Here is a 17,527-nt window from a genome sequence, read left to right as displayed (position 1 = left end):
CTTTAGTGATTAAGTCATAAGATGACTTTGATTTCTGCATAAAAAAAGGAGTTCATTAGTAGGAACATCATAGATGGAGACATTACCAGTGTTCAGTTCAGTTCAGTTACTCAGGCGTGTCTGATTCTTTGAGACCCCATGGACTACAGTACGCCCAGCCTCCCTGTCCATCACCAACTCCCGGAGTTTACTCAGACTCGTATCCATTCAGTCAGTGATGCCATACAAGCATCTCATCCTCTGTCATCCCCTTCTCCTCCCACCTTCAATCTGTCCCAGCATCAGAAGACTCTATTAAAGAAAAAAAAGAACTAACCAGATATTTTGCTATTCTCTGATAGCTCAGTTGGTAAAGAATCCACCTGCAATGCAAGAGGCCCTGGTTCAATTCCTGCGTCAGGAATATCTGCTGAAAAGGAATAGGCTACCCACTCCAGTCTTCTCTTGGTCTTCTCTTGTGGCTCAGCTGGTAAAGAATCAGTCTGCAATGCTGAGGACCTGTGTTTGATCCTTGGGTGGGGAACACCCCCTGGAGAAGGGAAATACTACCCACTCCAGTAAGGCCTGGAGAATTCCATGGACTGTGTACAAAGAGTCAAGCATGACTGACTGACTTTCACTTCTTCAATTCTTCAACCAGATATTTTGAAGCTGAATAATAAATGAATGGGCTTCCCAGGTGGCGCTAGTGGTAAAGAACCTGTCTGCAAGTGCAGGAAATGTAAGAGACTCGGGCTCAATCCCTGGGTCCCGAAGATCCCCTGGAGGACTGCACGGCAACCCACTTCAGTATTCTTGCCGGGAGAATGCTATGGACAGAGGAGCCTGGTGGGCTACAGTCCATAGGGTCACAAAGAGTCAGACATGACTGAGGCAACTTAACATGCACAATACAATGAGTAAACTGAAGAATTCAACACAGAGACTCAACAACAGACCTGACCAAGGGAAAGAAAAAGACAAAAGAACCAATGTGTTAGAAGGAAGATTAGTTGAAAGCATCCAAATAGAGGAGCCAAAAGAGAATGAAAGGAATATAGAAAGCCAGTGGGCACCATAAAGAGAAACAATGTACGGACTGGAGTCACAGCAGAAGAAGTGAAGGAGAAAAGAATTAAGGGCTGAGGACTTCCCTGGTGGTGTAGTGGTTAAGAATCCACCTGCCAGTGCAGGGGACATGGGTTCAATCCCTGGTCCAGGAGATGCCACAATCTGCAGAGCAGCTACGCCAGCATGCCCCAGCTGCTGAAACGTGCGCACCCAGAGCCTGTGCTCTGCACCAAGAGAAGCCCCTGCAGTGAGAAGCCTGTGCACTGCAGCGAGGAGCAGCCCCTGCTCACCACAGCTAGAGAAAGCCCGTGGGCAGCAAGGAGACCTAGCACAGCCAAAAGTAAATAATTAAAACAGAAAGAAAGACAGGCTGCGAATTTCCAAACCTGGGGAAAGATCTGGACATCTAAGTTCAAGAAGCTAATAAGTCACCCCAAAATTTCAAGCCAAAACAACCTCCTCCAAAATGCACAGAGTAGACCATCCAAAAGCAAAGACAGAGAGAGATTCTAAAAGTCTAAGAAGAAGAATAAATTCTGTCACCAAAGAGGACTCCCATAAGGACATCAGCGGAATTGTCCAAAGAAACCCTGCAGACCATGAGGAAGGATTGGTAACACTCTCCACCCTCACTCAGGGGAAAGCAGCTCCAGGGAGGGACAGGAGAGGGCACGGAGAAAGGGCTCCCTACAGAGTCACCGCAGATCCTGGGAGGGGAAAGGACCATCCCAGGCCCCCAGCACATCAAGAAATGAGTCACAGGGACCGGGGCAGGGACTTGGGAACTTATACACGTGGGGCTGCACGTCAACTGACATTTACAAACAGAGGGATAAGTCATTCATTGGAAGGACTGATGTGGAAAGCTAAACTCCAATACTTTGGCCACCTGCTGTGAAGAGCTGAAACGTCTGAAAAGACCCTGCAGCTGGGAAAGAGAGAAGATGGGAGGAGAAGAGGACGACAGAGGATGAGATGGTTTGATGGCGTCACTGACTCAATGGACATGAGTTTGGGTAGACTCCGGGAGTTGGCGATGGACAGGGAGGCCTGGCGTGCTGTGGTCCATGGGATCACAGTCAGACACCAGTGAGCGAATGAACTGAACTGAACAGAACAGACAAGAAGTCCCCTCTCCTGGATGCGGGCTTCTCTGCTCCCTATGGACACCTGGTGGGAACAGGTGAGGCCAGCAGGCAGAGCCTCTCACAGAGCCCAGTGCTGGGCAGACATGGCAACAAGCAGAGGGGAGCCCAAGAGATGAGGGAGAGGAGCCAGAGAGAGGCAGGCAGGTGCACGATTATCTCTGATCCAGTTACATGCAGCGGCTGTGACACCCAGCCCTGTGGACACCCTGTGTGCTTCACAGACCAACGGACTCAGTCCCTGCTCAGCAGCTCGGTTCCGCTCACAGAGACACGCTCCACCTCCCCTCACACACACACACAGGCTCACACACTCCCCCCCATACACACACCCTCACACACCCTCACACACTCCTCACTCACCCTCACTCACCCTCACTCACCCACACATACTCCTCACACACCTTAATACATCACTTGCACACTCCTCACACACTCCACAAACACATACACTCTTCACACCCACACACACCCTCACACACACACACCCTCACACACTCCTCACCTGCACACATACACACACATACACACACACAAGCACAGAGCCTACAGGAGCGAAGACACAGGAAACATGGGGACCCAGGGGCAGTGCTCACACACGAGGTACGTGGAGCGTGTGGGAACAGCCCAGAGTCCCCACTGGGGTCAGTCGCTGGACCTTCCACACACTGGGAGCCACTGGGACCCTAGAAGCTCCCTGAGGACAAGAATGACTGTGGAGGGGACTCAGGCTGACCCAGCTCAGTCCAGACAAAACCTCACTGCTCTGTAAAATCTGCCGCTATGACCAGTGGACGCCCCCCATAGGAGAAGGACCAGTATTCACATCAGCATGGTTCTTTTTTGGTCAGAAACACTAAGGCTCAGCTCCAGTACTCCAGACTCCTGCCTGATGTGGACCCAGGACAGAGGGGCAGCTCTTACCTTGACCACCCACCATGGTGCCGAGGAGGAGGACACAGAGTCCCCGCAGGGAGAGGCGTCTGCCCAGAGCCATCCTGAGCCCACGTCCTCAAGGTCACAGTCCCAGCTGCAGGATCAGCCTGTGAGGAGGCGTCAGGGTGCCGAGCGGGGTCTATATAGACCACCCCTTACACCCTCCCTCCTGAGAGCCAATAGCGACACCTCTCACCATTTCAGGCACTATTGGAGGCTGCATCTGCCAGTTTCTGAAGCTCAAACACCAATGAGCTTCTGAATCTTCCACATCTCCTTATATGAGCAACACGGTCCTTTGACCTCTCACGGTCCTGAGAGCCAGGTCCCATGACTGGGACTGGGATAGAAAAGTTGCGTCAAAAATCATGAGTGCCTTTCTTCTCCCCTGATCACCCTGGTCAATATCTGAAGACTATGAGATCTCACAGGGTCTGGGTATGGGATCTGTGGACCTGTGGAGAATAACTTTTTTAGAATCAAGTATTGATCTTCCCCGGCACTGAGCTCAGGGTGGAAGCAGAGAACTACAAGAAGTCTTTTTTTTTTTTTTTTTTTTAGTTTTTTAGCTTTTTAATTTGATATATAGCATACATACAAAAAAGTGCCCAAAGCATAAATTTTCAGTGCAGTGAATTAGTATAAATAGAAAATCAATATGTGCATAGGTATGTATGTATATGCATATATATGCTTTTGAGAAGCACACCTTGAAATATGCGTGTATTTATCAGGTCAGCAGAAAATGAGGACCAGGAGTACAGGAATTCACAGGTGACTGTGAAGGCATGAAGTGAGACCCATCAAGTTGGGGGATGAGATTGCAGGGTTTTCCCCTGTCTCAGAATGCTCTGGAGACTGGGTCCTGGAGCAAGTGCCTGCATGCTGAGTCGTGTCTGACTCTTTGCAACCCATGGACTGTAGCTCGCCAGCCTCCTCTGTCCAATGTATTGCCCAGGCAAGAATATTGGAGGGGGTTGCCATTTCCTTCTAAAGGGATCTTTCTGACTCAAGGATCGAATCTGCTTCTCCTGCATTGGCAGGCGGGTTCCCTATAGGGACATTCAGACGGGTTAAATCCCTTTCCCTTTATTGCGTTTCATTTATGTGAAGTATCTCTTTCAGCTAGTCACTAAATGATGCTGACAGAGAGAAAGAGATTGCTCTTAAAGGAAACAAAGAGAAAGTAGGAGTCATCATTCAACTCTAGCCCACCAAAATAGGAGCAGGGATCTCTAGAAGAAAACATGGGGCTTCACTGATGGCTCAGCAGGAAAGAATCCGCCCACATAGCAAGAGACGTGGATTCAATCCCTGGGTCGGGAAGATCCCCTGGAGAAGGAAATGGCAACCCACTCCAGTATTCTTGCCTGGAGAATTCTGCAGACAGAACGGCCTGGCCAGACACAGTCCACCGTGTCGAAATGAGTTGGGCATGACTAAGTGACTAAACAATGAAAACAAGAAAATTCTACTTTAGAAAGACTAAAGTTTTCTAAACCTCATATGTACCCCTTTTCTATGCTGAGAATATGGTTTGATAAGAATCAGGATACATTTGTATTATAAAACCATAACTAAAGAAGCCGCGAAATATAATTTAAGGGAACAGCTACAGAGAGATGGGGAAATAGAAAGTCTGCTACATGATAGCTGCAGGCGCGGGGCAAAGAAGGGGTGAGTGAAGCAGAGAAGAGAAAGGGGTTCATGCTGCCTGAAACCACCAATGAACCCACCTCCTCTGTTCTGCATTTAAGAGGAAAGGTGGCGGCAAGAATGGAAGCCCAGGTGGGTTGAGGGGACAGATCCAAGCAGAAGGGATGGTGCCCAGTGTAGCCATTGCTTGCTGCCTTGTTCTGTTTCCACTCATCAGAGAAGCTCCCAGATGCTCCCCCAGAAGGTACCCCAGGGATGAATAGAGAGACTGAGAAGGGCTATAAGGGATGCAAGACAGAGCTCTCTGATCGAAATTCAAGGTCATTAATGTGCTGTCCCCTTTCTTCATGCCCCCTCAGGCTCAAGATTCCCATGATGCAGCCCTGTGGTCCACACAAGCCCACCCTGAGGCCTCCTCACCCTGACTCCGTCTTTTCAGCACAGACGTGGAAGGAAGCATCTGTGACACACAGGCCCCAGAGTCCCCACTGGAGCTCAGAGACAGCTTCAAGAGCCACCCACGGCCCCCCCTTAAGGTCTCAGTAGGGCCAACACTGAGGGCAGCTGCAGGTTAGTCCACAGCCCTGCCACATCCCCCAGCAGAGGGACCCCTCATCCCAGTCAGCAGACACAACTACTCTTTCCCTCCATTCCTGTCCTTCCTACTTGAGACTTTGGAGAAAAGACAATTGAACACATGCTTTTCTTCCTCAAAATAGGCGAATATTTACCCATTATTTATGCAAGAATCACTTCCTTGTCCTCTGGTCCTCTCACTCTCAAGCCCCATGACTGTACCTGACCCCATCTCCTTCTATATCTGGACCTTTAACAGATTGATGATAAAAACTGATTATAAATATCAAAATCAAAATTTAAACTCAGTTGCTGAAGTAAGACCAGGATCTGCTCAGTCACTTGGAATTGATGCTCTACTCCCTCTTGGCCCAGAGTCATCATTCCTTACCCAGTTATGGACTCCACACCATCACCAGAAACCACCAGACAGACACCTAGAACACGGGACATGCTTCCTGGGGTCCAGTATCCCTCCCACAGGATGACACAGGGATGTGTTTAGTGAACCAGGTACACATGGTCTCAACTTGGGATGGAGATGTCACAGGTCTCCAGACAGTTTACAGAAAGGGATGAGCTGTAAGGAATGGCAAACTCAGGGCTGGCAGCCTGTCCCCACAGCACCCTCTGCCCCAGAGCTGGGGGTGCAGGGTCAACATGGACCAACTCCCCCTTGGATGAAGCTACATCTTTCTGACACATAAAGAAATCTCAGTAGCCAATCTCATCAAAGATTTGAAGGAGGAAAGTTTTAGGGAGGACCCTAACCCAGCTGTGTCCACAATGAACGTGAGAGAGTGCAGTACAGGGGTCAGGAAAACAGGCTCGGGAGACAGACTGCCTGGTCCTGACTCACAGTTTAGCCACAAGCCAAGTGTGGGCCTTGAACAGGGTTCTTACACTCTCTGATTAGTAAAAGGAGGGTTATGATCCTACCGAGATGACTGATTTTGGTGACGATTAGGTGAGTTGGCATTAGCATGTGATCTGACAACACTAGTTAACAGTAGTACATGTGCTGATGCTGATGTGTTCACTCGTGGCCAACACCTTGTGAACCCATGCCCGGTTCCTTTGTCCATGGAACTTTCCAGGCAATAGCAGTAGCACATAGTAGTAGTAGTATGTACTACTGTTAACTTGCTTTCCTGACGGCTCAGATGATAAAGAATCTGCCTGCAATGCAGGAGATCTGAGTTCAGTCCCTGGGTCAGGAAGATTCTCTGGAGAAGGAAAAGACAACCCACTTCGGTATTCTTTCCTGGGAAATCCCATGGACAGAGGAGCCTGGAGGGGCCACAGTCCATGGAGTCGCAATGAGTTGGTCACAGCTGAGTGACTAACACACACACATACACACACACACACACAGGTAGTAGTAGTAGAGAAGCAGTGTTAGGGCATCACCCACCATCTCATCCCAGGAATCTCAGGACTCTAGAACAGGAATTCCATTCTGTTACCTGGAGCCTTGACCGAGGCTGTCAGAACTCTCCCAGGAACCACATGCTGTGATGGTCATTGGTGCCATTCAGAGTTGTGAGTCTTCCACACATCACTCCTTCTCTCTGTGTCCCATGTAACTCCTCAAGAACCTCGACCTTACCATTGGTGAGCTTTTGTGAATTAAGTTGTTTACGGAATCATTTTACTTTATAAACTTGAATGTACTTGGTAAAACATTTTGTGTCTAATTCACTTCCACATCCCCAGTGCTTGGCTAACTAAAAATCGTAATGATGTCTCTCATATACCTGAATGAATGAATGGCAGCCTGGTATTTTACACAAATCATTTCAATCAAAAAGAAATCTTTTGAGAAATAATTTAACTTGTTGTGAGGATGTAACAGCACAGTGCAAGCTGCATCATTCATTTGAATGATATTTCAGTACTGTTAAACGGTATGAGCTATATACGGTTCACTTCAACACCTTTCTGCAATGAATGCAGTAAATTGCAATAACTAGAAACAACCTAGCCCCAGTACAAGAGCAGTGCTGAAAGAGCCAGCTCTAAACATGCATAAACGCTGAAAATTTCTCTCTATATCTGAAGATAAAGAAGACAAGCCACAGAACACTGACAGGTGAGGACCATGAAGCCTCCTGTTCTGGTCTTAATCAGATACGGCCGAGTGGTCAGGATGTTTATGTATTTATCATTTGGCACATTTTCAATTCAAACCACACACAACTGTAGCAGGAAGAAATTTTGTTGTAGAGAAATTTAAACATCTTCCATGTTGAATTAGAAGTACAGAAGTAAAGAGCAGAAAGAATCTTGTTCTTTTACTTAGGCTAACTATTTGTCCTTATGGATTCTAAAGCAATGCAACATGTAGCATTATTATTCCCAAATCCATGAGAAAATGGTGGTCAGAGGTTCAGTAATCTCTTTGCTAGGAAAGTTAATAATTAAACTTGCTTGCTTGAGGAAAATTTCCTTAGGACCAATCAGACAGACTAAAACACAAAATATTTTTAAATTAATAAAGAGGTATACATGTTTCAATGCCATTCTCCCAAATCATTATGGGGAGGGAGGGGAGAGGGGGTTCAGGATGGGGAACACGTGTATACCTGTGGTGGATTCATGTTGATGTATGGCAAAACCAATACAATATTGTAAAGTAATTAACCTCCAATTAAAAGTAAATAAATCTATATTTTAAAAAAGAGGCCAAATCAATACAATATTGTAAAGTAAAAAAAAAAAATAATAATATAATAAAATCTGAAAATAAAAAGAGGTATACAACTCTAAAGGAAAATTATTAACTGAGTTGTTACACCAAAGCATTGGAGACCTCCTTCACCATCTGCGTTCCTTGCATGGATGGGACCGAGGGTAGTAAAGACTCCTTTACCAAAGATCACTTCATCACAAGAGCGTGAAGGAAAGATAAAGTTCATGAGCTGGCTGAGGTCCAGCCCATCACCTCTGTTCAGCCCTTTACAGTCTATAACCAGAAACATCGAACAAAGAGTGTGGCACTGAACTGGCCTCATTCATTCCTCCATAGTGCAACATCAGATACCCAGAGACAAGAGCAGATCAAAGATAATAAATCAAAGACAAGCAGATTCTAAGTTGAAAGCATGCAGACAAAGGGTCCTTCCCTGCTTTTGTTGGAAAGGAAGAAGCCCTCCCACCCCAGACACCATCTGTGGGAGGAGAGACAAGAAGATGCCTCCTGAAATAGAGGAAAACCAGCCTCAGCAGCGAGCTTGAACTAGAAATGACAAGACAGTTATTACCATGAACCTGAGCTAAGTTGAGGGATAAATTTTAAATGGGAGAGTCTGTGTTAACTTTATGGAACTTTCAGTCCACACATACATCCCTTGCTAGTGCACAAGATGAAATCAGTGATAAAAATAGAGAATATTACATTTATGTATATTTTGATTCTAGAGGACACATTTTTAAGCCCATTACAGAAAGAAAATTCATAAATCTTCTCTTCTTTTTAAAAGCACAGAATTGTCACATCTCTGGACTCTTTCTAATTCCTTCATCTCAAAATTACTGCTGTGTTTATTTAATCTGTAAAACCTTGCTCACTGTCTCTAAACTGGGGGCTTCTTGACAGGAAGTATTGTGTCTTACTCTTCAATATCTCTTTAAAGTCAAGTAAAGACACATAGAGAGAGCTTAACAAATAGTGGATAAATAAAGAAATGAATGCATAAATAAATGCTGAAAGTCACCCTGCAGTTAGTGATACTGAGTGAGGAGGGTGGTGGGGGCAGGGGAGACACGAATCTGACTACTCCCACTCAGCACAGACAGAAGTGGAGTAAGGAGCCAGAGACACACCAGACGAAGGAACCAGATACAGAAGGCCTTCTTCAAACCCCATTCTGGGAACGGTCTAATGACATTTAATTTCTGCACAAAATTGTACCTCAGAAACTTCACCAAGGCAAGAAAAAAAAAGGAAAAAAAACTGACAGCATGCTACCAAGGATGTGGCATCAATAGTAATATCATCAAATAGCTGTTTTTCTATCTCCCAGTGACTCATTCTGGCCAATGAAATGTGGGTGTTGCCACCTGTGTCACTTCTGAGCAGAGGCATGGGAACCCCGTGCAACTCTCTAGTTTCTCCCTTTCCTACCCCAGAAGCTGCGTGTTCCACGTGGTACACGTGTGAGCCTGTGGAGCCTCACTGCCCACAGCACGTTTGCAGGTTTGCCATGAATGTGTGTGTGCACGTGTGTGTTCCTTCTGAGACTTGGGAGTCAGTTGTTCCAGCCTCAGATCAGAGCCTATTCTGAAGACTTGAAAGGAAGACAGAATCTGTCCCATGAAGCAGGTACTTTCCTGGATCTCCTCTTCCTTCTGTGTCTTCACCCCAAGCTGCTCCCTCAGATCCCACCTTGATTCCTCTTGGGGGCTTGGTTGATTCCTAGCCACCATGACTGACTGACCAACAACTAGATCTAAACTTCCGTTTAAGAGCGTCCACAGCTGGCGCAGCTCCTCTTCCCATCACATCAGTCTGTGCCGACAGTTGTGCTTCCATTTCCCCATTTTTGTCTCTGAGCATCTTGACCTTCATCCTGAAACAGCTCTCCTTTGCTCTGAGTTAGTCAGTTCATCATCTTTGATCTAATTTTTACATTCCACCAATCCTGTACTAGTGAAAAAGCAGCATGTATTTTCCAAACCCCTTCTGTTTCTTCTTGATTTCCGGAGCAAATCTGATTCCTGCATTTAGTTCTCCATGTAGTTAATTAAATTCTTCACCTTTGGGTAAGAAATAATTTTGCTGAATGTTTTTCTTTTCCCTCAACTGAAGAAGATGGCACATTCAAAACCTATCTCCCTGTGACCAGGTAACCAAAAGGTATATGTGAGGGGTCTGGCTGCTAACCACTCAAAAGCCAGTATAAAGGCCAGGTTGGTGGAAAGGAAAGTTCGTTTTATTTCAGATGCCAGCAACTGGCGGGGAGGGTGGTGGACATCTGTACAAGGGCCGACTCCGCCCACCCAATGACAAGAAGAGTGTGAGAGCTTCTATAGACAGAGCTGGGGTCGGGGGAGGTTATGCAGAAACAGCACAGTCATCTCTAACAGGCACCTTCTAATTGGTCATCAGTGGTCTGATTAGCATCATCTTGGTTGTTTTCAGTTCAGTTCAGTTGCTCAGTCAAGTCCAACCCTTTGCGACCCCATGGGCTGCAGCATGAGTCCTGCCCACAGACCAGCCTAAGAACACTGGAAACACAGCAAAATGTCTTCCTCCTTTAACATCAAAGACTCTGTGAACAGATCTCTTTTCCTTGTCATCGAATGCTTCCCAATCTGGGCATGCTAACCAAGGTGCCTGCAGTCTGCAGGCATTGTCTGAGGTCTTGCCAGGCTTTCCTGTCCATCACCAACTCCCAGAGCTTGCTCATATTCATGTCCATTGAGTCGATGATACCATCCAAAACACCCATGGGTTGTTTTAGGTACAGTTAATCTTTTGTTCCCATTTCTTTGTGGTCAGTTCTCAGAACTGTGGGTGCTCAAGTCCTGGGTACAGTGTGGTCATCATGCAGTCACTGCTCCACCTGGTGTTCTGTATCTATAAGAAGCTCCCAGGACATGGCTCAGAATATCATCCATAACCCTTGAGAAAGAACCAAAGGTGCTTACTGTGCTTAATGACCACATTAGTATTATTTAGTCTCCTCTGAATGTTTTCCTTTGTTTCCATGTTTCTCACTTCTCCAATTAAACATATTCTTTGACTAAAGTTTTCCACAGGCAAAAGGCAGGCAGAAGACACGGTGAGGGGCAAGGATCATAGAGTCCTCTCTGTTTTAACCACAGCTCTAGGGCCCCCTTGGGACTTGGAAGGGGCTGGAGCAAGGAGAGGCTCTGAAAAACACGCTTCATTAACTTCATGATTAACCCACCTCTGCTCAGAGCTGATGTAATTACCAACTGCAGAGCTATTGAGTTCTTGTGGGTGGTGATTCTTAAACCACTGAGACCTAAGGTTAGTGCCTCTGGGGTGGCACTCAGAGTTCAAAGCCTGAGTGATTGCTCAGACTCAAAGTCTATGAACAGAGGCTCTGTCGCATGTGGAGCTTTGGTGCAGCTGAGTCCTGCCCGCAGACCAGCCTAAGAACACTGGAAATACAGCAAAATGTCTTCCTCCTTTAACATCAAAGACTCTGTGAACAGCTCTCTTTTCCTTGTCACTGAATGCTTCCCAATCTGGGCATGCTAACCAAGGTGCCTGCAGTCTGCAGGCATTGTCTGAGGCCTTGCCAGGGCCCAGGATTGCAGTGAGGCCTGTGCCTGTGTATAAGCTCTGTATCTCCCCTCTCTACAACTTAACAGATGCTGAGCTAATATTTATTGAATGACTGAGTGGCACTGTACTAAATGTTGAAGAGAAATTGTCTTAAATATAAAGAAATGTTTCTGAGAACATCATTTAGCTAATATTTTTGTTTTAAAGGCATAGTTCAGTTCAGTTCAGTTCAGTCGCTCAGTCATGTCCGACTCTTTGTGACCCATGAACCATGGCACGCCGGGCCTCCCTGTCCATTACCATCTCCCGGAATTCACTCAGACTCACGTCCATCGAGTCCGTGATGCCATCCAGCCACCTCATCCTTTGTTGTCCCCCTCTGCCCCCAATCCCTCCCAGCATCAGAGTCTTTTCCAATGAGTCAACTCTTTGCATGAGGTGGCCAAAGTACTGGAGCTTCAGCTTGTTTCTTGCAATTAGTAAGGCAAGATTTGATTTTCAAAAACAAGCAGCTTATCACCAACAAATATGTCACAACAAACATTGCAAATCTCTATCTCTAAGGATACACAAGACAAACCACAAAGTACCTACATGTGGCTTCTTAATAAGTCTTAGTCAAACCCAACTGAGGAGACAGGATATTCATATGGTTTATCATTGGCAGTTTTTCATTAAAACCACACAGCAATATCACAGGAAGAAAATTTGCGATTAAAAAAGTACAGCTTCACCATCGATATGACATAAGGAAGGAGATGAGGGGCCAAAAGATTTCTTTGCCTTAAAATAACAGACAGCTTAATTAGTCTTTTACTTTTTGAAGAAGAGTCCTCTTGGGCTGATCTTGAAAGATGATGTAGAGACCAGGACAACTCAACTGTTCTGCACAACAGTTAGAACTGTGAACTGGTAATTTTGGATAATGTTGCTCTTTGAGACCCTTCTTGTTACTTTTTGTGAATCTACTGTAGGCTTTTACATTTTTGTTGCCACATGGCTCACATAAAACATCTTAGAGGGACAACAGTATATACTACACTGATAACAAGTTAATTCCAATGATATGCAAAAGCTCTACCTTTTTATCCCTTTCTACGCATTTTCTTTTTGATGTCAATTTACCTCTCTCTATATTGTATATCCACTAACAAAATATATTTCTCCATAGCTGTTTTAATGCTTTCTTTAGAGCACGCTACCATATTTCAGCGTTAGAGTGTGCGGAATTGGGCTCAGCACTTACATTTACAAGTCTGTTGCCTATTTCTACTTCTTTCATATAAAAATCAGCATCCTTCATTTAGTTGGAAGAATTCCCCTCAGCAATCTTGTAAGACAAGCCTAATGTTGGGGAATTTCCTCAACTGTTATTTCCCTCAACAGGATATTCATGATTTGACTTTATATCAGGAAAGTCTTTATATCATCTTCATTTATGAAAAACAACCTTCCTGAGAAAATTATTCTTGGTTGGTAGGTTTGTTTGTTTGTTTTTCATAAGATTGAATATATCATCCCTTTCTCTCCTGGACTGTCAGGTTTCTACTAAGAAGTCCACAGATATTTTTAAGGGAATTTCTCTTTCGTGAGCATTTACTTTTCTCTTGCTGCTGATAGAATTCTCTCTTTTTCTTGATTACAAGTAATGTATCTTGGGGATGATCATTTTGAATGACGTCTGAGGAGTGACCTATTAGCTACATGAACTTGGATGTCTAAATCTCATCAGATTTGAGACTTTTCTGGTATTATTCCTTAAAGTACAATCTCTGACCCTTTCTCCCTCTCTTCTCCTTCCTGGACTCCAGTAATGTGCAGGTTGTTTCTGTGAATGTTGCCCCACAGTTCACACAGGTTCTTCCACACTTGTTCATTCCTCTTTTCCTTTGTCCCCTTGCTGGGTAATCTCAGCGGTCCTGGCTTCTGAGTTACAGGGTCTTCTGCTGTTGTTGATGCTCTAGGTAGCATTTCTCATTTTGTTGCATGTCATTCACTGTAGCCTTAAGCAGCTGATCCAACCAGTCCATCCTAAAGGAAGTCAGTCCTGAATATTCATTGGAAGGACTGATGCTGAAGCTGAAACTCCAATATTTTGACAACCTGATGCGAAAAACTGACTCATTAGGAAAGACCCTGATGCTGGGAAAGATTGAGGGCAGGAGGAGAAGGGGATGGCAGGGGATGAAACGGTTGGATGATGGCATCACCGACTCAATGGACATGAGTTTGGGCAAGATCTAGGTGGTGGTGATGGACAGGGAAGCCTGGCATGCTACAGTGCATGGGATCGCAAAGAGTTGGACACGACTGAAACACTGAACTGAACTGAATCTTAAGCATCTGAATTTCTGTTTGGTTCATTTTTCTGTTTTGTTCCATTATTCTCTTTGCCTCACTGCAAAGCTTGAGGGATCTCAGTTCCCCTACTGGCATTGAATCCAGACCACAGCAGCAAATTCATCGAATCCTAACCACGAAACCATCAGCAAACTCCCTGTTTACTTCCTTTTTTATGATTTCTATCTTTGTTAAGAAAAATCTGAATTTATTCTGTGAAGTAACACCCTAGCTCAACAATTACTGATCCTGAGCTCTAGGACCCGCAAATCACAAATAGGAGGCGATGCTTCAATCCCTGAAGCCTGGGTGCCTAGAACCTGTTCACAATAAGAGAAGCCCTCACATAGAGAAACCTGCTGCCCACAAAGATTAGTGCCTGCTTGCTGCATTTAGAGAAAACCCATGTGCAGCAACAAAGACTCCGTGCAACCAAAAATTAAAAACAATAATAATGATGATGATAATTTTTTAATCTTGTTTTCTTCATATATTTTCTTCCTGAATTTAATCGTTTATCTGTGTTTTCTTGGAATTCACTGAGCTTCTTGTATGTGTGCCTTATTTCATCATATGTCATCTATTTCATCACTTCCCAAGTGAACAGCCATGTGAGCTGCCCTGGAAGAAGCCCTGGGCATCTTCCCATCCCCAAGCACAGCCTAGAACTATGAAGAGTGCAAGCGTGAGTGGAGGTTGGAGCCCTAGAAACCATCCAGAGTCATCAACCAAGAAACTGGGTGGGTCCAGCTCACAACCAGGCCAGCACTCTCAGGTTTTATATTAGTTCAGCAGCTTCTCCACATGTCCACAGTGGAATTGGCCAGGGGGTGGGGGGTGCAGGGGGTAGTGTTGTGTAAGCGTAATCTTTACTTTGCCACGTCTTCATGAGAGCTCTCTCTGCCCTGAGGAGTCACAGCAGGATCACAATTACATTTTCAACAGTAACCAGATTAAAGCAATCTTGAAACAATCTTGAAACATCTGAAAAAAAGATGTTTTCAAAGAAGCCCCGTGGTCTGAAATTCTTCCTCTAAGAGATCAGTCATGTCAGATGCCTCCATCCATATCTCTGAAACATAAATAGCCAAATGTTCCTGATCTTTCTATCTACATCCATTCCTCTGGATCCCTTCTGCCTAGGTCTCCACTTTCTTGCTCTCTTGTCCCACCTGAATACAGGGTGTGGGTGAGCACCAATTTGCCTTCCATCGACTTGAAGATGTATATGAACTGATATAATTCACTTAGAAGGAGAGATCCTTGGAGAGACAAGAAATAGCAGCATCCTGAAAAATTAGTGGGAAGAGATGGAGAAGAAAGAATGGATTTAGAAGGATTGGATAATCAAATAGACATGGGAGACGAGCAAAGAAGTGTCTGTATCCACTAAAGGAACAAATGAGAGATGAAAGGGAAGAGGTAGCTACGTACAGTTAGATTTTTAATTGGCCTGTGAATATTGAGGCAGGATAAGGAAAGCTGGATCCATTCTCTCCCACCAGCCAACCTTCCACTTTGAAGCTCACATCCAGTTTGGTGTCCAAGAACAAGTTACAAACTGGTGATGTGACATCTCAGAGATGTTTAGAACTGTTTTATTCCCCCCCCCCCCCCCGCCCCCATGAGTTCATCTTGTTAGGAAGGAGTGTGTGAATATGGACCAAGTTTACATCCTTTTCGAAATGAGTGACCTGGAGCACTTGTGAGCATGCCCTCATTAGCCTCTAAGACAGGTGAGAAAGCAGGTCAGCTCACTCATCTTGCATTTCCTTTGAAGAAGATGGCATTTGAGGGCCAACCCTCTAAAAGCATTTGACATGGAACTTGCTAAATTAACAGCACAGCAAAAAGTTAATTTATTCAGAATATTTCATTTTGAGCAATTTTCATATGACACAATTACAGGTCAACACTACTCTACTGAAATACAGGCAATTAGAATATCTAAGGTTTCATCTCATATTTAATACAGCATCACAAGAAAGTCACTGAGGATGTTTCCAGGGCACTCAGTTCAACATCATCATACCCAGCGTCCCCTTTCTTCCCCTGGAGCACCCAGAGGCTCTCTTCTCCTTCCCCAGGATCAGCAGCTTCTCTGGAGAAGTTCAGAGAAGAGCCTGAAATAGAAAAGAGAAATTTGATTAGAACTGAGACGTGAGGATGGGACAGAACCCTCTGGTGGAAGGGACTCAAGCAAGTGCTTATGACAAAGTCTCCCTGGGACCCAGGTGTGGGGAGGGAGGCTCAGGCTATTTCACATGAGTCCCAGTGAGGATGGATCCCAGGTGTCCTCTCAGATCCAGTTCATGTCATCTCCTGGGCCTCAGTACATGTGGAAATCCTGCATCACAGGAGACCTGTGCTCAGGACCTCTGGGAGACCTGCTTCCAGGCAACACAGTACAAAGGAGATGCCCAGAAATGGTAAGAATCATAAAAAGGAATCTAAATGTTCTCCTTTCACAGGTGATAGATGCAAATTCACAATAAGAGGGAGACTGGAAACAGGAAAAATCTGAATTCGTCACTCACAACCTAAGTCTGCTCTTAGTTGATTTGACTCCTGTTTCCAAATGTCCACAAATAATATCACAGGTGCAGCCACAGATATCTCTTCCCCAGAAACTACACAGGCCCTCAGATGGAGAAATACTCTTTTCTAGACAATGAGTGCTTTCTCGCAGCTACTGAAATATCAGTTTGTTGTGATACACACAGTCAAAGGCTTTGGCATAGTTAATAAAGCAGAAATAGATGTTTCTCTGGAACTCTCTGGCTTTTTTGATGATCCAGCGAATTTTGGCAATTTGATCTCTGGTTTCTTTGCCTGTTCTAAGTCCATCTTGAACATCTAGAATTTCATGGTTCACGTCCTGTTGAAACCTGGCTTGGAGAATATTGAGCATTACTTTGCTAGCATGTGAGATGAGTGCAATCGTGCAGTAGTTTGAACATTTTTTGGCATTGCCTTTCTTTGCGATTGGAATGAAAACTGACCTTTTCCAGTCCTGTGGCCACTGCTGAGTTGTCCAAATTTGCTGGCATATTGAGTGCAGCACTTTCACAGCATCATCTTTTAGGATTTGAAAGAACTCAACTGGTATTCCATCACCTCCACTAGCTTTGTTCGTAGTGAGGCTTCCTAAGGCCCACTTGACTTCACATTCCAGGATATCTGGCTCTAGGCGAGTCATCACACTTTTGTGATTATCTGGGTCATGAAGATTTTTTTGTATAGTTCTTCTATGTATTCTTGCCAGCTCTTCTTAATATCTTCTGCTTCTGTTAGGTCCATAATATTTCTGTCCTTTATTGTACCCATCTTTGCATGAAATATTCCCTTGGTATCTGTAACTTTCTTGATGAGATCTCTAGTCTTTCCCATTCCATTGTTTCCCTCTGTTTCTTTGTATTGATCAGAGAGGAAGGCTTTCTTATCTCTCCTTGCTATTCTTTGGAACTCTGTATTCAAATGAATATATCTTTCCTTTCTCCTTTGGTTTCACTTCTCCTGTTTTCTCAGATATTTGTAAGGCCTCCTCAGACCGCCATTTTGCCTT

The 17,527-nt window shown here is 44.9% G+C and overlaps 1 protein-coding gene and 1 pseudogene across 1 annotated transcript in view; both read right to left on the bottom strand.

Annotated features, from left to right (window-relative positions):
- Positions 1 to 3,192, bottom strand: part of LOC128048493 (antigen WC1.1-like) — a 60,358-nt pseudogene extending 57,166 nt beyond the window's left edge.
- Positions 3,193 to 15,939: 12,747 nt separating this feature from the next.
- LOC128048490 (antigen WC1.1-like) overlaps positions 15,940 to 17,527 on the bottom strand; it is a 51,738-nt gene continuing 50,150 nt past the window's right edge. Inside the window, exon 20 of the mRNA XM_052640889.1 lies at positions 15,940 to 16,085. Coding sequence (XP_052496849.1) covers positions 15,940 to 16,085 — 146 coding nt within the window. The remainder of the gene's footprint in view (positions 16,086 to 17,527) is intronic.

This window comes from Budorcas taxicolor, chromosome 5 (genome assembly GCF_023091745.1).
Source record: "Budorcas taxicolor isolate Tak-1 chromosome 5, Takin1.1, whole genome shotgun sequence".
Taxonomy (NCBI): Eukaryota; Metazoa; Chordata; class Mammalia; order Artiodactyla; family Bovidae; genus Budorcas; species Budorcas taxicolor.
This window is presented reverse-complemented; position numbering and strand designations above follow the sequence as displayed.